The sequence below is a fragment of the Lycium barbarum genome, chromosome 10 (assembly GCF_019175385.1).
Source record: "Lycium barbarum isolate Lr01 chromosome 10, ASM1917538v2, whole genome shotgun sequence".
Lineage (NCBI taxonomy): Eukaryota > Viridiplantae > Streptophyta > Magnoliopsida > Solanales > Solanaceae > Lycium > Lycium barbarum.
The window spans coordinates 72457380-72481719 of record NC_083346.1 but is presented as its reverse complement, the minus strand read 5'-3'; the positions used below and the strand labels follow the sequence as shown (position 1 = coordinate 72481719).

Here is a 24340-nt window from a genome sequence, read left to right as displayed (position 1 = left end):
TTATAACGTATTCACGATCACAACATACCAACATTCATGATTCATCCCAACCACTATTCAACAATGACACTATTCACTCATTTATGACCCATTTTCTATGTCTTTCTACAATTCAAGTGTCTTCACCTTCCAATACCTTAAACAACATGGTATGGTCATGAAACTTACCTTAGATGATGGATGAACAAGCCTTGAATGGAAATACTCTTCTAGCACCAAAACCCTGTTTCACTTCTCTTGGGATTTCTTGGCTTGGATGACTTTCACTAGGTTTCATACACTTGTTTTCATGGATTGAAGTAGTTGATCATGGATTTCCTTTGATTTTCTTGTGGATGAATGTTATAGAGCATTCTAGAGGTTTCTTAACTTGTGGAATGAAAAATGAAATGAAAATGAAATGAGAGAGGTCCCTTATATCAAATGTTGAACCTGTCCCGACCAACTTATACGGACCAACATACGGTCCGTATATTTTTCACTGACCGTATGTTGGACCGTATGTTTGGTCCAGTGGAGTATGCCATTCTGGGCTGAATCTATGGTTGGACATACAGTCCGTGGATTTTATACGGCCAGTATGTCTGGCCGTATAATGTCTAGCTGTCCGGGACTTGTTCTCGTCGACTCGTTTGATTTCCGATCGTTATGGAACCTTCTTGACGCTTATTTAACACCTCAATACCAATCTAAGGGACATCATTACTCGTCCCTAAGAGATCATTATACCATCACTAACTAGTCGTCCATAATTCCTACCCACACAAAACATATCCTTTACTTTCTTTACCATCTTCTTCCTTTACGTCTAATGTCTTCGAATCTTGGTTAGGGTCGTCAAATGCTATCTCGTACTTCTCCGAATCATCGTATACCTCGTGTTCCTCGCTAGCCTATTTACTGTACATTAACGGGGAATTTTCCAAGGCGTAACAGATAAGATAAGCAAGGGGAATTGAATCAACAAGAAAACTGGAATCACTAACTGTCACACCCCAACACCCACACTAGACGTGACCGATATCTGACATCATGAAAAATATCAGAAGAACCTAAACGACACAATAATAACACTTGAACCCGCCAAGTTCAATATTCGCCTCCAACAGTTTATAAAATAAATGTAACATCAAGTTCCTTTTTAATAATCTTTCCTTATTAAATTAAACAAAGTTATAAGTAACTGAATATATCAGGATCATAATTATGAAATAAGATCAGCGGAAGTCTAATGTAAGTAAATAGTCATAAACGTGGCAAACACCCATTAAGTCGTACGACACTTTAACAATCTACCCACAATTCTGACAACTATCTATGGAGCTTCTAAGAGACACAACAATCATCTAACTTCGGGACACAGCCCGAAAATCTAGAATGATAAATGAAACAGGAAGTGTCCCACGAACAAAAATGCGGGCTCACCAAATCAACAACAGCAGCAAGTTCTCCTAAGCGTCGAGAGTATCACGAACCTACTCTTTTTCGTTACCTAACAAACCATCAAAAACAACAATGGTATGCCTGAATATTTTCATACTCAGTGAGTGCCTCGGGGACAACAAGTAATATAAAAATAAAATATAATAATACATAAAGAAATCTGTTCTGAAAAGATAGTATAAAAACGGCCATTCCACTTTATGATTTTTGATATCATTTGTTAAACAGTTTACAAAGCGATTAATCAATATACAAACAGGTGTTCAGCTTGTGTATCTCAATAAGAATTGTCAAAACCGATTATATAGCCTTTTGGAAAGTTACAACTTTCAATTATGCCTTTCAAATTGATCATGGTTGTCAACAACAGTTCCATGAGAGAATAAGAAAATCACAAATGCCAATATAGGCCTAAGAATCAATCACATCGAAGGGGTGACCGTAGAGGTTCCCTTGTCACAGCACACCACACCGGAATATGGAATTCTCAGTGGCTATCCGTCCTCCCGAATAGCTAGGCATTAACCGCACTTCGGGTAGCGAACCCGATAGTGGTCACTCTTCCTCCCGAATGGCTAGGCAATTACCGCACTAGGATCCATAGTGGCTACCCTTCCTCCCGAGTAGCTAGGCCATACACAACAACAAAGTTCATAGCATAGAAGCTGATTCACAATTTGTCTCAAGGTAGTCACACCATCAAATAGCATTAAAGTTCATTATGCCATTACGAAAATCCATAATTTCATAGATAATCTTGAAAACGTTTCCACTTCTTTAAACAAGATTCCTTTGTCATACTCCCTTTGTAAAATCATCAATACCAACAGTTAACCATCATCACAGATCATCTCTTATAGAAGAAAACGATTATGATTTCATATACGTATATCGAGGATAATACAATCAAGGTTTAATATGGGCTTGTCCCCTCACGCACATTAACCATTAATCAAACCAAGAAACTAGGGTTTTCCATGAGAAATTCACCTCTTTATTCAAGAAATAACCTTTGAGAAGAAAACCCTAGGTTTTGGTCACAAGAATCATGTTATGAATCATGGGTTTGATGTTAGAATAGATTAGTAATGTTAAGGGTGTTCTTACCTTTGATTTGAAGACTTGGAGGGATGATTTTCGTCCTTAGGGTTTGGAAGAATGAAACAAAATGGGAACAAAATAAGACCATACCCATTTTAAACCCCATTTTCTGCCAGAAACGGAAAAAGTACATCCTTAAAGGACGTCCCATACTTTAAAGGACGTCCTGTACTTTCCGGGAGTACTTTGGGCAAAATCTCCATTTTTTGCGCCCTTCAGTAAACCGGACATAACTTTTTGTACATAACTTACAACTTTCATAAAGGAAGTTTTTTTCCAAATTCGCAACACATTTTGATGAAAATCGCCCAGAACATAGACCTACCAAAACTTAGGCGAATTTAAGAGCCCTTAAGAACTTCAATTGTTGGTTTGACTTCAAAATGACCATCTTCCACCCGAATTCATCAAGAATGGATTCATATAGATATAATATCATCGTAACACTAGATTTTTACATATTCACACCTAACCCCAATTTACGGTGTGTTACATTATCCCCCCCCCCCCCCCCCCCCCCCCCCCAAGATCATTCGTCCCCGAATGAAAGTCATGGCTTAAGATTTTCACTAAACCTCAAGTCTTCAAATTTCTAGAGTTCTTTAGTAAAGAGGATCATTCTCAGAGGTAACATACGACTAACCATATAATGAATATATCATTCAAGACTAAAACTATGGACGAGGGATTCATGCCTCTAATCTAAATTTTCACAGGGAATACATGGTCGAAAGGTTCAACACCTATCTGCAGTAGGGAATAAATGAAGGTAACACGGCTTGAGTGACACTACAACAACTAGATAGAACTACGCCCCCTTCGAGTTCATCCCGCAAGTCTTAAGATACGACATAAGTATACCCCATGGTTTTAGCAATATCACTTTTTTCACTCTATAACGAGTCCCTCAGCAAATTCAAGCCTAACTATTTCTGATTGACAATCCATAGTTTCATAACACTCGGAAAGTTAGTCTATCCCCAAAGATCACATTAAAGTTCATCATTTCTAACTCAAACACATCAAAAGTAATCTCACGGCACTTAACTACAACGATGTAGTCTCTATACATTATAGAAGCGATAACAAGGACGCAGGGGTATTCATAGAAAAAGGGTGTCAACAATTGTTCGACTACCACACAAAAATCAAAGGCAAGATACTGAGTTATATAAGAAAGAGTCGAACTCGAATCGATCAGCGAATACGCTTCAAAAGAACATATAGTAAGAATACCTGTAACCACAACATCTGAGACTCCAGCCACCTCCTTACGAGCCAAATCATGAAGTAGAGCTTTCTTTGTACTAAATGAACCCGGAAAGATAAAAACACATATACACCCATATAAGAACAATATAGTCCTCATGGGGATTCTAACGACTAGAACACTCAAGTCTCAACACGAATAAGGGGTTCTCTACCTTCATCTCACTTTCCAAAGAGTTAGATACTCAAAAGGTTCAACACGTATATGCTTTGACTAGGAAGCGCACAATATATTAATCTAGATGATATACTCCGACAAGGAGGCTAATTCGTCAATACACGATTCAAGCTTAACTTACCTCGTGCAAAACTGAAAATGACAAATTAAAGCCTAAATCAACTACATCATCTTCTTAAATCATTATTCAACAAGCGGTTGTTTTCGAGTTTCAAGCCTAAAATAGAGTTCTTCAACTAAACATGTTTCTCCTAAACGCACACGCAAGTATACGTGGTCGTACAAGTAATATAGACTGTTAAGTCCAGATATCGATCCCACAGAGACTTAGATTCTACTGTTAAACTAATTCAAATTCGAATGAAACTATTCAAGAAAGTGAAAATCAAGATTGTTTGTTGTACTAAACTAAAGCTTAAAAGTAAACAATTTGTGATGGGTGTTTTTATGACTGGGACTATGTTGACAAAGATTGTAAGAATTTTCAGATGAGAGAAAGATCTAGGGTTATGGCTTTCGACAGTACAGTTGATCTTCAGACAATTCCACCTATTGTATTTCCTGGGTTACTAGTTAACGGGTTAATTATGCTTTATGATATTCTCTCGAACTACTCACAAGCTTGTAGATGTTACTATAACGCCTATATCTCTATGGTCATCAGAGGTAACAAGAACGCATTTATTTCTCCGTATTCAACTAAGTAGGGCTAAAGGGTATATCTCTATCCTCATTAGCGAACCGATTAAATCGAACAAACTCTATTTATTCTTATTACGTACGTGAATTCCCTTTCTCAAGTTCAATTCACGCACCACAGATAGTGTCTAACTATTGGCCAAATAATCAAACAATTAAAATCAAGAATAAATAAGCAACCTAAAATATGGAAAATAAATAGATAATAATTGTCATCAAATCAACTTTCAAGTCTTTCGCCACAACCCTAGACTAAGAGGTTTAGCTACTCATGATTCGATCATAGACAAAAGAAGCCATGAATAAACTAGGGTTGAAAAAAGATGAAAAGTAAAGTAACTAGAGAGAGAAAAAAGAGAACGGTGGCTTACAAATCCTTGAATAATCCCAGCACCCTGTTCTCAGCTCTTAAAACGTCTATATATAGGCTAGGGTAAAAATAACATATATGGAATCCAAATCCTAGTCTAATCGGGAGAACTTCCGCAGAGTACTGAGGCTTCTCGCTTTTCTTCCGCGATGCGGAAGGATCGCGAGATGCTGATGTCTTAGTATGTAGTTCCGCTTTCTTCACGCGATGCGCCTCGATGGCCTGAAGTTCTGAGGTTTCTCGCGATGCTTCTGCGATGCGGAAGGAAAGCGAGGTCTCTTCAGTCGATTAAATCACAGTTTCCATCGTTTGTCGCCATCGTACCTATTCACATGAAATATAACGACATAAGTTCAAATACGATGGTTACGTCATGAATTAAGCGATAAAAGTCATAAGAAGAAGCTGTAATATGACACAAAACATGATATTTGTGCCAAATATCACCACCCCCACTTAGACTTTGCTCGCCCTCAAGCAAACACAAACCAACATCAGACTACACTTCTAACTCACTCATTCAAACAGGTCTACAACGGGATTCGGCTAGTATGGCTAACTCTTGAAGAAAGATTTTCAAAAACAAACCAGCGACCCAGATTGCGATAGCCATGCCAAAGGTTTTAAAAGCCTCATTTTCAGCACCAAGTACTTCTCAAAGAAAACATTTCGAATTTCAAAGCAGTTGACTCACGACACCACTTTAACGCATATAGGCAATCTTATGATCAAGAAATCAATACTTCACCACTCTATTGCTAATTATGTTCCCTCACCTCAACAAAGTAGTCCATATCTCATCAAGAATCACATGTTTAAATCAATGGACCTGAAAGCAACACTACCAAAAATTGATCCTATGGCAACAGAATGTTTAGCAACAGTTGTTGAACCGTTGCTGTAGATAGTCTATTGCAACGATTCAACCCGTTGCCAAAAGGTTTTGGGATACCGATACGGTTTAATAATTAAACCGTTGCCACTGTAAAAAACCGTCGCCATAGATTTATCTATTGCAACTCATTTAGTAACTGTTGTTGTTAGTGTTATCTGTGGCAACTATTAAATGAAATATTTTATCTATTGGAACGGTTTTAATTCCCTCCACCCTTAATTTCCCCGCTCTATTTTTTCCTTAACCCGCCAAAATCATTTCTTTTATTTTATTTTTACATTTATTTCTTAAATCATATATCTTCTCTCTTCATTACCCTCTTCTTGGATGAACGTATGTCAAAAAAAAAATCCTGATTTTGCCATTACCCTCTCTCCATCAGAACTCCTCTTCTTGGATTCTCATCTTCTCTGTTTATATTGTATTTTGGTCTTTTTCAACTGAATTATCAAAATATTGGGGTAGTTAATTTCTAGGGTTGAAGCTGCTAAATGGTTTGAAGAAGTGGTTGTTTGAGAAATCTAAGAAGACATATTTGAGACATCATTAGCTGAAGAAATTGTTTGTTCTTTGCTGATTATTTTTGGATTTGTTCTTTAATATCTTATTTTTTTCTTTAATCCGTGAGGTGTGGGTAGTGTATTTGATATAAGCTAAGTTCAGGAAACTCCTATATAGGCTAAAAAATTGTTGCATGCAACTATTTTAGAACCCCTTTTGTGATATTCAGCAAACAATTAAATTGGGTCCTTTATCGAAGTGGGTTTGAAATAATTTTAAGCTTTTTGGTTGGGTCTTTTCTTTGCTTGGTTCTACAATATCACTTTTCTTCCCTATTGTGGTTGCCAAAAGGAAAAGCTGAGATTTTCCTTTTTCCTTTTATTTTCTCTGCAATTTCACTCTTGTTGGGTGCATTTTATAGTGATGATTTTATATAGTATCGTGAAATTGTTTTCTCTGGACCTAATGTTGGATCTAAACTTGTTTCTTGTTGTAATTTTGTGTATAACTTTAATCGACCATATCTTGAGTGACTAAAAATTACCATGGAAGTGGCTATAAAGTATAGAAAGTTTATCTTTTTCTCAACATGGTGTTTTTGAATGCCTGAAAAGATATAGTTAAAAAGCTAGATTATTGCTGCTCTGCTTCGTAAATGTAGTTACAGAGGAAAATTTTGTTGGTTTCAGTTAGTAGAATAATGTATTTTTGGAAGAATATTCATGTGATTAAATTCAAAGGATAAGGCATTAAGTCAAATAGTAAATGAAGAAATCTCTTTAGGTTAATATAGCGTATTTTATTGCTATTCTAGATCCTAAAATTTGAGATAAGCCATCTGCCAGATGTAAATAAGCCTATATATTGTCATATAATTGCTTGACCTATTGGTTTCTTGTTGATGATGTGAAAAGAATTCAATGGTCTTGCCTAACAGGAAAAAGAAAGTTTTTTCTTTAAAGGTTTTGATTGTTCTCCCAGAATCCCAAGTGTTCTTCTACGACACTTTGTCACTTCGTAGACGATTGGTTCGACATCGCAGAGCCCAGGTCCATCATCTCCAGGAAACGATATAGATGTGTATCTACAACCATTAATTGCAGAATTGAAGGAACTCTGGGAACCTGGGATAGAAACATATGATGCTGAAACCGACTAAACATTCCGAATGCGTGCAGCCTTATTGTGGACAGTTAGTGATTTTCCAGCATTAGCAATGCTTTCAGGATGGACCACCAAGGGAAAATTGGCATGCCCTACTTGTAATTATGACACATGCTCTCAATATCTCAAACATAGTCGTAAGATGTGTTACTTGGGTCATCGTAGATTTTTGCCTTCTGATCATCAATTGCGAAAAGATAAGAAGTCATTTGATGGTAAGGAGGAGCATAGACCTGCACCTACTCCTTTGTCGGGTATAGAAGTGCTTCAAGAGCTGCATGAATTCAACAATGTGTTTGGAAAGGGCAAAAAAAAAAAGGCCTCGAGATAATAAGGGTCAGTGGAAAAAAAGATCTATTTTCTTTGAATTGCCATATTGGGCACATAACAAATTGAGGCACAATCTTGATGTGATGCACATAAAAAAGAATATATGTGACAGTTTTCTTGGGACTTTACTGGAGATAGATGGAAAGTCAAAGGATCATGTAAATTCTCGCTATGACTTACAGGAAATGGGGATACGAAAGGAGCTACAACCAATAGAGGATAATAATTGGAAATGTAAGTTTGGCTCAAGCTTGTTTCTCCATGAAGCCCGAACAGAAAAGGTTGTTTTGCACCGTCTTGAAAAATGCCAAATTACCAAAAGGATGTGCTTCTAATATATCACATCGTGTGTAAGTGAAGGAGATGAAAATATCAGGGTACAAGAGTCATGATGCTCATTTTATAATGCATTACCTGCTCCAAGTTGCCGCTAGAAAAGTGCTGCCCAAGAATGTTTCATTAACCTTGATTAGATTGGGCAATTTCTTTAGAGCCATATGTAGTAAGGTTATAAGAAGAAGAGATCTTGAGAAACTGGATTCTGAAATTGTTGAAATAATATGTGACCTCGAAAGGATTTTTCATCCAACATTTTTTGATATATTCCACATTTACCTATTCATTTAGTGAATGAAATTAAGCTTGGGGGTCCGACTCATCTTCGCTGGATGTATCCCAATGCGAGGCACCTTTGTAAGTTGAAGAAGTTCGTTCGTAATCGATCTTGTGCAGAAGCATCAATAGTAGAGGGTTTTTTGGCTGAAGAGTGCTTGACCTTTTGTTCAAGATACCTACGCGATAGTGTGAAGACAAGATTCAGTAGGTACCAGACTGAGGATGATGAATGTGTTAAGAATTTATCACATATACTCCCTAAGATAGGTCATCCAATTGGAATTGAGCAGAAAAAGGATTCGACTTTTATGATGGATCCACAGTTACGTTATGAGGCACATCGGTATGCTTTATTCAACACTGGAGATGAACAAGTTGAAAATTTTATCGAGTAAGATAAAATACATAACAATTACTTATATTTTAAACTTCGTTCATTTCGTTATGATAACTTCTGTTAAGCTCAATTTATAAAGTCCTAAATATTAAATTTCAAATATTCATGATTGCAGGGAACATAAGAATTTGATGAGTAATCATACTAGATCAAACGCATGGGCAAGAGCAAGGAATCATAGTCGGGAATTTAGCAATTGGTTTGAAGAGAAAGTTAAAAATGTTGAAGTACCCAATTATCTATTATGGCTGTCTAGAATGCCTAATGTGGTGGGCAAGAGATACATTGCATATTTCATTAATGGATACCAATTTCATACAAAAAGTCGGGACGCTCCACGAAAGACTCAAAATAGTGGAGTGACTCTAGCAGCAACAACATATAGTTTTGCTAGTTCTAGGGACCAAAATCCCATAGATGGCGAGGTTATTTATTATGGAGTTATTCAAGATATCATTGAGATTGATTATTATGGCCATTTTAGTGTTGTACTGTTTAGATGTGATTGGTTTCATAATGAAGTAGATGAATATGGGTTAACTCGAGTATACTTCAATAAGTTATGCAGTAAAGATGATCCTTTTCTGTTGGCATCACAAGTTCATCAAGTTTTTTATATGGCGGATCCAGTTGAGAAAGATGTTTATTATACAAGGAATAAAGTCCCTGTTGATTTGTATGATCTAGAGAAAGAGGATTGTCCTAATATAGGAGACACATTTTGGAGGGAGCCTAATGATGACATTGGTCCATCAATTAGATTAGATGATGGTGACATTAGATGGTCAAGAGAAGATGTGCCCGCTGATGTCGTTGATATTCCATCTAATGCACAACATTCAGAAGATACAATTATGGAAACATCGAAAGAGGAGGATGAGTTCGATGATACTGATTGGGATTGGATGGAGGAAAATGATTAGACAATAAAGTTCTGAACTCCTTTTATATATGCTCATCATTGTTAATATTTTTTTATTTTGAGCGTCTAATAAATGTCTTTTTTCATACATATTTTATGATCTTTTCTTGAATTTCTACAAGAATATCCCTTCTTAATGCAATAAAATCATGTTTCTGTTTGACTCTTAATTTGCCTATTTAGTGTGAACTTTTATCTATTTTTACTTAGATTAATGCTCTACCTACATATAGTAGAATTCGAGTTCATAGTCCTAGTTTGTGTCACAATAGTACTAGATAATATAATCCCACTGCCATTCTGATTGATTTTGTTTTCAGCACTGACATTCTACTAACCAATTTTGTATTTCATATTCTAAAACTTGCAGAGACTTGACTAATCATGAATCAAGACGGGAGTTCAAGAAAAAGCAAGAGAGTTAAGAACTCAAACTTCATTCCACCTGGATCAGTTGCATCTTTGCTAAGCCAAAGGGTTTTGAATCACAGGCACAAGCCAAACTCAAAATACATTTCAGATGTTCATGTTACAAAGTCAAATGAAAAGCATTACAAGCACAAGCAGAACTCAAACTACATTCCAGGTGGATCTGAAGTGGAACAAGTGCAGCAAGTGTGTCCCGATTCTATCTGTCCTGCAGCACAAACAGTACATGAGCAAGTATTGTTGGTTTCCACCACTGCTGAATCAGGAGAAGCACAAGAACAAGTGCAACAAACCTCACAACTTTCTAGCATTCCTGCATTACAAGCAGTTAATGAACAAATCCAACAAGATCCACATGATTCTACTAATCTTGAAGCAAATGACCAATCTGGGGAGGAAGGCAAGATTTTACAGATTTAAACTACATGCACTTGAAATTAGAATTAGTCTTTAGCTTATAAAATCTGATAGTTGTTCGCTAACTTTGATTTTAGCAGTGTGATTATTCAAAATTTTGTTTACTAGTGATTTTGCTGCTTACTTTTAAGTTTTAAGCAGTTCCATCTCTACATTTCAGTAATACTTTCAAACTACGCCGCTGACATCGATTTTGATGGTAGAAAATGCTCGCTAACTTTGATTTTAGCAGTGTGATTACTGTTCAACCTTTTGACTGGATTTTCCCTTTGTTACTGTGGATTTTGTTGCGTATTTTTCAATTTTAAGTAGTTTAATCTGTACATTTCGGGAATACTCTTGAACTACTTCGTTTTTTCTTAGTTTTCAGAGTTGAAGTACTTTTAAGTTTGGATTTAATTGATTTTTCTAATTTTTGTGGAATTTCCTTTGTTACTGTCTTATTTTTTAGTTATAAGCAGTTCGATCTCTACATTTCGAGAATACTCTCAAACTACGCCGTTTTTCTCAGTTTTTTATAGTAGAAAATGTTGCTAACTTTAATTTTAGTAATTTTTTCAGTTTCAAACACTTCGATCTGTGTATTTCGAGAATTTCTTCCATTTCTCAAATTTGCAGTACTCTATAAGGTTTGTATGTTTTTTTTTAAATTGCTTTTTGGAAGTTAAAAGTGTCGGTTAATTTTTTTAACATAATGTGAGTTTTAATCGAAAATTTCTTCTGTTTGTCTTTCAGTTTTAAGCTGTTCTAGTGGAATATAGAGGAAATGTACTTATGTAATAACTATGAGTAGGATTAAGTAAAGTTTCCTTTTGTTTTTTCACAAGTTTGGTGCTCATATATATATATATATATATATATATATATATATATATATATATATATATATATATATATTTCTTTTTTTTTCTTTTTTTTTTCAATTTTGAATCATCTTTAAGTTAAGTATTTCCACTGTGTTTTCCCTTTGTATGTTGAGATTGAGATCTGAAGTTGAACTGGCAGTTGAGTACTGAATGTTCTCGGCGTTTTGTGCCGATCTAAATTGTTTTTGTCTGTTATGTTAATTGGTTTATTGTTTATTGACTTTATTCTGTAACTTGGCATAGCTTACTGACATAGTGAAGACTAAGCACAATTTAATATATAGCATTTCAGTGTCTAAAATCTTGGAAATAGTTTATGAGTATTTAATTTTCTTAGAAGACAGGGCAAGGAACTAGTATCATATTTTATTAGCGCCTAGTTATTATCTGTAGTTTTACTTATTTTATTAGCACCTAGTTATTATCGGTAGTTTTACTTATTTTATTAGCGCCTAGTTATTATCTGTAGTTTTACTTGGGATGTTTATTTAGAGCTTGTATGATACTATTCCTTTTCATGATCGCCCTCAATGTTCGTTTTCATTTCTTTCCATTGTTACATGATCCTGGAAGCTGCAAAATTTTCTTTTTTTTTGTTTTCTCCTTTTCCCGATCCTGTTAATAAAAGGTAATTACACTTAGAAAAGGGACCAGAAATGCATTAGGATGGTCAGGCAGCAGGTTTTGTAAATGTTTAATCATTTCTTCGAAGCCTCTTTTTTTCGTTTATTTGTCAGTCTAAGAATATCAGGCAGAATAGATAATGCTATCATCTTTTTTCTTGACTTGGCTGGCCTTAGTGTGTTTGACAGATTTGTTTTTTTTTCTTGTCTTTGTTATTAAAGTGCTACTGAAACTTCTCCACGTTATATAAACTGCAGACACTGCTTTTGGCTGCTGCCCTTCATATTTCAATATGGCTAGGAACATACTTTTCTGCATTCCAGTTGTCTAGCATCTTTCCTTTGGAGCATTTTGGTCCTTTATTTAAAACCATATTCTCTGTTCAATCTATTATCCACTGACAGGGGACTCATCTTAGAATTAATTTTTATCTTACTAAAAACAGTTCATGAGCAAGCAGGCTCATGTTCTAAAATTACCAAATTTGAAATAGGTCTGGACCAATTTTCTGCATGACTATAAACTGTTTGGTTCATATTATTACAGGCCCTTCCATTCAGAAAAGAAAAAGAGGTGGAACACAAATGCAAAGTGTACATGGACGGAGTGAGCGCAAAATGATCGTACTAAATGAGTTGCACCAACCCATTGGTCCTACTGAAGCAATTGTTAAAGAGTTGGGTAGCTTCCTCGGCACATTGGCAAGGAATGGGACCTTTTGTCCTCTTAATGTGTTTAAGTGGAAGAAATTGAAGACACATGATGATATGTGGAACTATACCTTGGTTTGAATTTCTCAATGTTCCATTTTTTACTTGAAAGTATTTAAGATTTTTTGCACTAACCCAATTGCATCAAATTGCAGGAGAAATATGACATTCCTAAAGTAGCGAAAGAATGGACTTTGCGAACAATTCAAATTGCTTGGAGAAAGTATAAGAATGGGTTGAAGAAGAAACACTACTATCGCTACGCCAATGACGAACTTTGAATGGCAAAAAGGCCTAAAGAAGTTTCAGAATCTCAATTTAAGGCTCTCCTCGAATATTGGAACTCCGATGCGGCTCAAGTAAGATATAAATCATAGACAACTTTATTTTCTTTAAATTAGTGCCTTATTCAAAAGCAAAAGATATCTGATTTTTTTTTTAAAACAAATTCCACTAGGCACTGTGGTGCCTAGGGCTATTTTATATATTTTTTCAAAACAAAACCAGTATCCTGTGTATGTGTTAATTGCTGTATTCTCTGTGTACCAACTTAGATCAAAGAAATTTCTCTTAAGCTGCAATTCCCTAGTGGGATGAGTACTATACAGTACTAATACCACCACCAAGGAAACCACAACAAAAAAAGAAACTGCATGATCTAGTGTCAATGTAGCAATATAAATCAGGTGTTTGCATGCATTAATTGACCAAATGCAATAAGAAAAACAAGCTGCTAGTAGCACTGCTTCCTCCTGCTGCATAATGTGAATTCCATATTACAGTCCAGCCTAATGCATTCCGTTCCAACCAAGCTTGCATCCTATATGTGTTGGACTATTGCATGTACTTTTCCACTCAAAAGTAGTTGTGTATCAAATTCCCAAAGTTAGCACTAACTCATATCCTAGCTCAGTACCAACACTAATCAATATTGTATGCCCTTCATATATATATTTTTTTTGGCTTCTATTATTTCACTAACTCATATTTTTGCAGGACATGTCCAGAAAAAATTCAGAGAATCGAAAAAAGTTGAGGTATGCACACACTGTTGGCAAAACAAGTTTTGCTATAATCCGTGAGGTTTGGTGTTTTCTTGTATTGTTCATTTACTATGAACTTGTTGACTTTACTTGGGAAGATTTTTATGCTATCTTTTATCTAACTAAAAAAAAAAAAGAAGGAAAATCCTGAAGCTTTGTCAAGTAAGGAGTTTTTTGTGGCTACTAGAAGAAGGAAACCAGGCCGATTATACAAGGACTCATATGCAGATACGACTAGCAAAATAGTACGAAATTTTCTATTTAAAGGTTTATCGATATCATTTGCTTGTTCTTAAATATTGGATTAGTTTCATTTACTTGAACTCCCTTCTCTTCAATCTGATTTGGAGGCTGAAATGGAGAGAATAGAAACTCAAGAAAGTGAAGATGACAGTCAATCAGTTGACGCTTATGTATCAGTAATGGGACCTGATCATCCAGGTCGAGTAAGATTGTATAGACGTGGGGTTACCAAGACTCTCTTGAAATAGAAAGCAGCAGATTCTAGACCCTCTTCAAATGTTACTGATGATATGGAGAAAAAATGGAGGAGATAGAAGAGAGGATGCAACAACGAATGCAGGAAAAATTCAATGCTCAAAAGGATACCATGGAAAAAGATATTACAATGAAAGTCATTGCAAAAATTCAGCAGCTAAATCCAGAATTCCAACTTGATCCTAATATGTTAAGGTTCAGTGTTCGTTTGCCAGGAGAAGCTTCTTCAGCACCTGGTAACAATCAAGGTCAAACTTAATCTGATATGTTTCTTCTTCTCATCCTTCTTATTCTCTATGTTAAATATCTCTCTTTCTTGCCTAAACTTAGTGAAATCTTATGCCTGCTTGTTTTTTTTTAATTTTCTTATGCTAGCTGATTTTTTCTTGCTGACATTACTGAAAAGTAGACTTTTTCTTGAAAATAAAAAGGAATCAAAGTTTTCCTGCATGCTTATTTCTATTTCTCTATATATCTTTTACTGGTCACATTTTTCTTGTTCAATTCATGAGTTTGTATGTGTTTGGATTGTTGAAAGGCAATTTTTTTTTTCATGGCTTAGCATTGTTCATAGGATCTTGCTGCACGATTTGCTTCTGCTTTGTTCCTGAATTCCTTTTATTCTTTAGCTGCAAATAATTCTGAGTAGATGCATTTCCTTTCCCACCAGACGTTGCTACATTTGCATGTTTGTTAGCACTATTTCTATTTTCATGAACTGCAACTAATGGTCCTGTATCATTCTCCTTTGCTATGTGTTGTTGCTGATCTTTGACTTCACTTGCCCTTACCATTTCATTGTCACCTGCACCATTTATTTTTTATGCACTTTGCTGTTGTTTGTGACCGAATTTCACTAGAGAATTAACTTGAATTTTGTGCACTGCTGGACTGCTTTCATCAACCAAACCTTGCACCTTAGCACCAGATTGAGCTTCAGTACCAGGTTCTACAACCATATTCTCCTGAACACCAATAAATACATCATCCATGTCCTTGCCAAACATAAGATTAATGGCATCTTCTGATGGTTCTGAATCACCGGTCTGCTCATAATTAAATTTCTCCTCACTATTAATTTGATCCTCCTCTAAATCTTCTTCAAACTGCTCACTCCATGTTTTCCTTTCTTCACCAGTTCCATAAGTAGTAGATGGAACTTCTAAGTAAGCTTGTTTCAAAGTAACAAGCTTCTCCACTACTTGGCATTGATTAATAGGAAATATAGCAGCAGTAATATCTTTCATAGATTGCTTCGTGCTTTTTATTGGAGTGTAAGCTTTGGCATTTACATTAAGTTGCTTCTCACCAGCCTTATCAGCTACATGAACTGAATCTGCAACCAGTTGTACAGCAGTTGGGCTTTCTGTAACCTCCACAAACTTACCATCATCAACAACTGCAACAACCAACTGCTTCTCCAATCCAATCATAGCAACATCATTCACTACTTGACCTGCAGGTGTTATAGCAAATTGTGTCTCCATATTTACCACATCTGCAATCTTGCTTTCTTCCACATTTTCTTCAATCTGATCACTCCACAAATTCCTCTCACCACTAAAACAAGTGGTGGAAGGAACCTCATGGCAAGCCTTATTCATAGTGTCCTTCTGCACCTTTGGACTTGAAAAAGAGGCTTCAACCCACTGCTTAGTCTTACCAATATTAACACCAGTTTCTGCATTCTTTTGAGCCTCTGGTGCTGCACTCAGTTGCTTATCAGAATTCTCATTCAGTGGTTTTGCCACTACAGGCAATACTGAGCCATCTGCTACCTTTTGTGCAACTGAATGAACTGGTGCATTAACCAACAGTTGCTGAGTATTTCGAGCAGTATTTGTACCAATTGTACCCTCATGAATTTCCACCAACTGTTTCCCTGACACCTCTACCTTTTCCACATGAGCATCAGAATCTGCTACAACCAGCTGCCTACCAGTAGCATCATCAGCAATTTCCACTACTGATGCCTCATCCTCACCCTCCTTTAGTACTGCAAACTTGTTTTTAGTTTGCACAACATCAAAAATTACTGCAGCAACATGTTTGCCTGCATCTTTTCCTCCAGTTTCTGTTGTTTGTAAAGCCATCTTTTTTTGCCTTTTGCTATTAGCAGTTAATTGCTTTTCCAACAGTTCTTCTCGTACCTGGTCATCTATATTTTCCACAACCATGTCTGCTATACCATTTGCACCATGAACCTTTCCAGGTTTGTTAGCACAACCATCAACAACTTTATTCTTTTTTATATTCAAAAATTGACGTAAATCACCTTCAAATTTGTCCCCATGCAACTGCTCAATATCACCTTGTTGAAAACCTCTCTTTTTCAACATCAATCTGCAGCTATTTTCTTCATGCCTTTGGTGATGACAAAACTTTCAATATGAAGGCAGTGACATTATTTATTCTTTGTATTATGTGCGCGTGCATTTGAAGGGCAGTGACATTATTTATTCTCTTTTGTAGGTGTCGAAAATGAAGAAAGGGAAGGAGATAGTGAAGACATTGATCTTACTTGAGAAGATCTTTTATGAAGATTTCTACATGTTCTAAGAATCTTTTTGCTATCGAACATTTTGAAAGTTATCCTAAATCTTGAAATGTAAAACTTAATTATGCATTTTGGGTTGAACATTTTGCTTTTACGGGTATATATGTTGGATTAGGAATGTTGGATATTTTGGATTATGAAAAATTGTGTTTTCTGGTTTATGTAATTTGTAATGTATTTTATTTATTTATATGTAATTTATATATATATATATATATATATATATATATCAATTTATAACCAGGGCTACTATTTCAGACAAACCATTGCAGTAGGCTGTTCCAAATAATTGCACTGGATTTTTGTACAAACAAAAAGACCGTTGCAATAGACAAAAAACGTTGCAATAAAGTAAAAGACTGCTGCAATATCCTCTACGAAACCGTTGCAATAGCCTCAAAATTCGTTGCTTAAAGGTCTATGGGGACGGTTGGAAACCGTTCCATATACACACAAAAAACTCGTTGCATCAGAAAGAGGAACAACCATTGCTGTAGATAAGGCTATAGCAACGGGTTTCGCCAACTGTTGCACAAACCGTTGCCATAGATATATGGGCACACGAGCAGATGGAACGCACGCTAAACCGTTGCTATAGATATATAGCAACGGTGCTCCTGTCTATAGCAATGGTTTTCTCGGCGTTGCCATAAGCCTATTTTCCAGTAGTGCAATAAATGCACTCACTCTCACAAAGAACGTCACATGTAATGTACGACATACCATATGCTTGCCCGTAGTGTAACCACTCTACTAATACAAGTAAGACGAACCTAGAATCAAGTAGGACTTCGAGGGTTGTAATGTAGGCTACGGGACGGGTAGGAATTATTTGGATAATAGTGACTAACCTCCCTAAGCACTTTAATACTTATACATTCGTCATTCTTGCACGCTTTGTTTATTAGCCCTTATTCAATACCACCCAACCTTTAAATTTCTCCCCAATTCACCCATTTTCTTTGTTTAAGCACCACTCATTTTAGAAGTTACACAAGTTAGAAGGGAAACTCTTTTTTTCCAGTTAAATGTTTTATTTTATTTTATTTTTGGACTCCCAACTATTGGTGAACTAGTTCTGTTCATTCGGTGCTCCCATCGTCTTCCTAGATTACCATTAACAACCATTTCCCCTCTTTATTTCTCATCCCATCTCCCATTATACTTGTAATTGATTAAAGTGCTTCTGGAGTGTTTTGGATCAAACATCGAGTGCTAACGAACGAAGGGGTAAGGCTAATTAACTGCTATCAAAGAAAGGCTAAAGGCTCAAAAAAGGTTAACTAGGGTGTTATTTACGAGTTGGTAGGATAACTTTTTAGGATTTTTAGTGACTAATAAAAGAAACGCCTCTATCACTTTCTACGCTCAACCAAACTTCATTTTGCTTTGTGAACACACAGGGCAAGTTCTAGATGTCAATACCAAACATGGATTCAAATACGAAACCTTACTCACACATGGCACACAATCAACGCAAGAGGGATCCGGTTGTCCCTCGAATCAAACAACAATGACAGTCAACAACGCCAAGTGGGTCATACGAGTCAACACAAAAACCATTTTCAAGTGCTTCCAAGAAAAGTAATAGAATTTCACGGCATGCTTTCACAAAACAATTCAAGATCACTCATCTGCCAAGACTTCACCTATCCCGTGCACCTAGCATTTGAATACACCTAGCCTACGGACTAATTTTTCCTCAAGTAGGTTGTCATCCACCCGTCATCAGGAACAACCCTTCTTATGACTATAAAAGAAAAAAAATCTACCTACGCCCGGTTCAAAGGCCCCCCTCGGGAAAGAACCAAGGCCATAAGAAAACTAAAGGGGGTGGATGATGAATGCCTACTAACGAGGGACATAAGAAGTTATCAAAGAAAAATAAAATCTTTTTGAATATTTTCCAACTTTTTCTATTTTTTTTCGACACTAAGATGCAAAACTAAAAAAAAAAAACTTAAGGCATACTAATCATCATCCGCAACCTCAAAACATGTTGTTACAGACCAGGGACGTATTTTCCCACCCCAGACTTAAAACTATGCAATGCCCTCAATGCATGTATATTTGAAATCAAATAAAGAGCAAGTAAGGTAAGAAATACTCCCTGGGGCCCACTAGGGCCTAGTCGTCCTCATCGAGGAAATCCTCCTCATCAGCCTCGCCCTCATCTGGCTCGGCGTCATCTTCCTCTTCATTGTCGTTGCCTTGCATCAGCGACTCTACCTCCTCCTCGTCATCAAATGGGGCCATTACTCGATCAGCCGAGTTCTCGTCCTCATCCGCGGGTAACTGAGATAGCTCGCCCACCAGCGCCCGAGAATGTGGGGTGTGTGGGTTCTGAATAAAGACCCTTGTGAGATCAATATTAAAGTGCTCACTCGCAACCATCATCCCCGAGTAAAGCTGAGCTAGTACGGTGGACTGGGCAGACCTCTCCTCTGCCGGAGTCAAGTGATGTCCGGATACACTTGCTGGGGCCATGACATTGGAGATGTCAAGCGGGTCAATGGGCGCCTCAAGTACTCTATCAGTAGAGTACGGTAACTCCTCGTCGAGCTGCATTAGGTAGGAAGTGAGACTGTTTCCATAACTTAGCCTTTTTGACTTCCCAGCACGCACTCGGCGAATTTCTTGCAGCATCCAATACCCTATGTTCACCGGCTGCCCTGTCATCAGGAAGTACACAATGCACACTCTCTCCCGTTGTACCTCCGAGAAGTGATCAAGTGGCATTATTCTCGCATTTAGGAGGCGCAGCCACACTCGGGCCTCTCTACAAAAGTTGCTCATGCTCATACTTCGATGCTTCTGAAGAGGCCCTGAATATCGTGCCCATTGAGCTTTTGAGTTGGCCCCACACAGAGTTTCCCGGATAGCCCTATAATCAGGCCTTTTGATGAACTCTAGTAATGGCTCAACAGGCACATCCGGGACTCCAATGGCCCCGCACAAAGTTGATGCTGTCAATGGCACCCAATTTCTCCGAAAGAACACAGAATCAGGAATCCTGCGGGTTGGTATGCAAGCATAGAGTTCCATGACCAAATCGATGTTCACTGGGCCCGATTTCTCAAACACAAACGTCCATCCCATGGCAACTATACGGTCATGGATATCCCAAAAATTCTTCTTCAGAGGGGCTCGACTGATTGCTCGCTCATGGGTGTACCCCTTCGAGGTGTCAAACCCCGCATACCACTCTGCTCCTTCCCTCGCGAGATGGGGGTTGGTTGTCCTTTTAGTTGCCGGAGGAATGACAACCGCAGGATGCTTGCCTTTTCTGGATGTTTGCCCCTTTTTCTCTTTGGGCGGGTTTTGTGCGCGCCCTCTTTTTGTACCCTGGGAGGAGGAGGCGACAGCTTTGCCCTTGGATTTGGCGTGAACCATTTTGCCTGCAAAACAATGCATTACCAAACGAGAGGTATAGGTCAGTAACGACAGGGTCTTGGCACAACCCCACACTTACTTCAAACTATATTATGAAAGCAAAAATAAAAAGAAGTTAACTACTCCTACAAGACCTAGCAAACAAAAACAAAGTACTCCATTGTCATGTTGTAGGGCTTGGGACGAAAAAAGAATCACAATTCTCCAATCCACCCTCACAATTCGAATTTCATGGTGAGATGAATTTCACAAGGGTTCCTATGCTCAGTTAATGTTTCATTGCTACCCCAAGACTTCACAATTTCACAAAAACTTGGTTTAGGACTTTTATCGAACACCTTGTGGGCGTAAAATCGTCCCTTAACTTTGGGTAACAATGGTGGGTTGAAGAACCCTCCTTTATGCAATGGGAGTCACATTCTAGCCACATTCACACCTATTACACAAGCAATACCAATCCCCGCCCACAATTCGCCCACTCCCATATCTCTACTTTACACATACCACCAACAAGAACAAGGAGAAAGAAAATAGGGAAGATGAACACTTACCTTGTGATGTTAATGTGGGATGGATTAAAGCAACTTGAAGTTGGTTGTGTGAGAGAGGGAATAGGGGGATGGGTATTTTTCGTATTAAAGGGAATGGGGGGAGTTGGGGGATTATTGTATAATGAGAATGAAAAGAGGGGAGCAGTCGTATGCCCTATATACGAAAAAAAAAATACAAACCGGGTCGACCCGCACGATCCGTCCGCATCGCGGGCGGATCGTGCAAAGCTACAGAACTCCACGCGATCTGTCCGCATCGCGGGTGGATCGCGTAAAGCAATGAACACTTCTGATTTTTAATGCGCGATCTGCCCGCGTCGCGGGCAGAAAGCGCAAATCACTGGGCACTTTGTCTATTTTCTTCTTTTTCGCCCAATTCCTGCATCATGAACAAACGTGACTTATATCCTACAAAATGTTGGGTTGCCTCCCAACAAGCGCCTTAGTTAAGGTCGTGGCACGACATTTGTTTTTTAAAACAAGGGTTGCCTCCCGAGAAGTGCCTGATTTAATGTCGCGGCACGACGCTGGCTTTCCTCAAGCCTCTTCTAGATCGATGGTGGTCCTGCCGCGGTCAGTGGTCTCCCCGTAGTAATGCTTCACTCTCTGCCCGTTCACCAAGAATGTCTCAACCGAGATGGGTCTTTTGAGCTCGATTGCACCATGTGCAGTCACGCGAACTACCTCGAATGGTCCGGACCATTTACTCTTCAGCTTTCCACCGAAAATCTTCAGCCTGGAGTTATATAGCAATACTAACTGCCAAGGCTCAAAGTCACGAGATTGGATGCGCCTGTCATGAATTCTCTTGGTGCGCTCCTTATACATTTTCGCGTTTTCATAAGCAGGATAGCGAAATTCCTCCAACTCGTGCAGCTGCAACAGTCTCTTCTCTCCAGCTTGAACCATGTCGAGATTCAGCTTCTTGATGGCCCAATATGCTCTATGCTCAAGCTCGACTGGTAGATGACATGCCTTACCAAAAACGAGCTTATAGGGGGATGTACCAATCGGAGTTTTATACGCTGTTCTGTATGCCCACAGAGCGTCATCAAGCTTTAATGACCAATATTTTCTACTTACGCTCACAGTCTTCTCCAAAATCCTCTTGATTTCCCTGTTCGATACCTCCACTTGACCACTCGTCTGAGGGTGATAAGCAGTCGCTATCTTGTGTTTCACCCCATACTTGAGCAGCAATTTATCAAAGAGCCGATTGCAGAAGTGCGTACCTTGATCACTGATGATGGCCTGAGGAGTCCCAAACCTTGTAAAAATGTTCTTTTTCAGAAATCGCGCCACCACACTAGCATCATTGGTGGGAAGTGCAATAGCTTCCACCCACTTCGAGACATAGTCTACAGCCACCAATATGTACTTATTCCCCTTGGATGGTATGAAGGGACCCATGAAGTCGATACCCTACACATCGAACAACTCAATTTCTAAGATACCCTTCAAAGGCATTTCATGACGCTTGGAGATATTTCCGGTCCTCTGGCAGCTATCACATGCTCGCACAAATTCATGAGCATCTTTGAACAAAGTGGGCCAGTAAAACCCAGACTGAAGTACCTTTGCAGCCGTTCTGTCACCCGCGTGATGTCCTCCATAGGGTGATGAGTGACACTTTTCTAGAATCGCTGAGACCTCTTCCTCTGGAACACACCTTCTGATCAGCTTATCTGTGCCAACCCGGTAGAGATAAGGCTCATCCCACACATAGAAACGACTGTCATGCAAGATCCTCTTCTTCTTCTCGTGATTAGCACCCGGGGGGTAAACCTCACTTACTATAAAGGTCACCATGTCTGCATACCATGGCACCTCAGCTGATTTAAGAGCAGAGAGTTGTTCGTCGGGAAAAGTCTCCTTAATTGCCAATGCTTCATCCATATGTTCCCGATCTTCTAATCGTGATAGGTGATCTGCTACCTGATTTTCTGTGCCCTTTCGATCAAGAATCTCGATGTCAAACTCTTGCAGCAGCAACACCCAACGAATAAGCCTCGGCTTTGCATCCTTCTTTGCAAAAACATAACGAACCGCCGTGTGATCAGTGTAGACAATCGCCTTCGTGCCCACCAGATATGATCGGAATTTGTCAAAGGCATAGACAACTGCCAATAACTCCTTCTCTGTGACAGTATAGTTCATTTGGGCTGCATCAAGTGTCTTGCTGGCATAATAAATAGGATGAAAAATCTTGTCCCTTTTCTGACCAAGGATAACACCCACAGCAAAATCACTTGCATCACACATTAAGATAAACGGTAGAGACCAATCGAGTGCGATGATAATAGGAGCAGACACCAACCTTCGTTTCAGCTCCTCAAAAGCTGTCAGACAGGCTTTATTTAACACAAACTTCATATCTTTCTCTAAAAGCTTGCACAGTAGATTAGCAACTTTAGAGAAGTCTTTGATGAACCGTCGGTAAAAGCCAGCATGCCCAAGAAAACTGCGCACTCCCCGAACTGAAACGGGCGGTGGCAATCTTTCAATTGCTTCAATTTTTGCCTTGTCGACCTCTATTCCTTTGCTCGATATCTTGTGCCCAAGAACAATTCCCTTTCGAACCATGAAATGGCATTTTTCCCAGTTAAGTACCAGGTTGTTTTCTTCACAACGAGCTAGCACGGCATCAAGATGATTTAGACAGTCATCAAAAGAATCTCCAAAAATAGAGAAATCACCCATAAATACCTCCACATAATTTTCCACCATATCAGTGAAGATAGCCATCATGCATCGCTGAACGGTACCAGGAGCATTGCACAAACCGAAAGGCATCCTCCGGAATGCAAATGTGCCATATAGACATGTGAATGTGGTCTTCTCTTGATCCTCAGGCGCAATCATGATCTGGTTGTAACCCGAATAACCATCCAAAAAGCAATAATAATCGTGCCCAGCCAATCGGTCGAGCATCTGATCCATGAAGGGTAAAGGAAAATTATCTTTTCTGGTGGCGTTGTTCAACTTGCGATAGTCGATGCATATCCTCCAGCCCGTAACAGTTCGTTGAGGCACCAATTCGTTATTCTCGTTTTCCACCACAGTTATAGCCCCTTTCTTCGGGACACATTGTACAGGACTCACCCAATTGCTGTCCGAGATGGGATAAATAATGCAGCTGTCAAGCCACTTGATTACCTCTTTCTTTACCACCTCCTTCATGATCGGGTTCAGTCGCCTCTGACACTCAATACTGGGTTTGCTGCCTTGCTCTAGTAAAATTTTGTGCATGCAAAATAAGCTACTAATACCTTGAAAATCAACTATTGACCACCCGAGGGCTCGGATGCGATCTCTTAGCACTCGTAATACACGTTCAACCTGCACATCAGTCAAGTAAGCAGAGAGGA

At 38.4% G+C, this 24340-nt stretch overlaps 2 protein-coding genes and 1 long non-coding RNA gene across 5 annotated transcripts; 2 read left to right on the top strand and 1 right to left on the bottom strand.

The window, feature by feature from the left end:
- The first annotated feature begins 6254 nt into the window (after nt 1-6254).
- Nucleotides 6255-10709, top strand: LOC132614599 (uncharacterized). Of its 2 annotated transcripts, XM_060329083.1 has the most exons (3): nt 6255-8956; nt 9078-9893; nt 10255-10709. In XM_060329083.1, exons 1-2 carry the CDS (start codon nt 8619-8621, stop codon nt 9883-9885), a joined length of 1146 nt encoding a protein of 381 aa, XP_060185066.1. In that variant the 5' UTR covers nt 6255-8618; the 3' UTR covers nt 9886-9893; nt 10255-10709. The 2 variants fall into 2 exon arrangements, with proteins under 2 accessions (XP_060185066.1, XP_060185067.1); XM_060329084.1 differs by having other exon boundaries at nt 9078-10709.
- Nucleotides 10710-12771: 2062 nt separating this feature from the next.
- LOC132615115 (uncharacterized) lies at nt 12772-17189 on the top strand. Of its 2 annotated transcripts, XR_009572591.1 has the most exons (5): nt 12772-13005; nt 13086-13289; nt 13927-14218; nt 14324-14719; nt 16944-17189. It is a non-coding gene; the product is annotated as an uncharacterized LOC132615115 (long non-coding RNA). The 2 variants fall into 2 exon arrangements; XR_009572590.1 differs by having other exon boundaries at nt 13927-14719.
- A 4320-nt stretch (nt 17190-21509) lies between these two features.
- Nucleotides 21510-22196, bottom strand: LOC132613037 (uncharacterized; the record flags this gene model as incomplete). The annotated part of the gene is made up of 1 exon (XM_060327098.1): nt 21510-22196. A coding segment is annotated over one exon (687 nt), but the record flags the coding sequence as incomplete, so codon positions are not given.
- Nucleotides 22197-24340: the final 2144 nt, after the last annotated feature.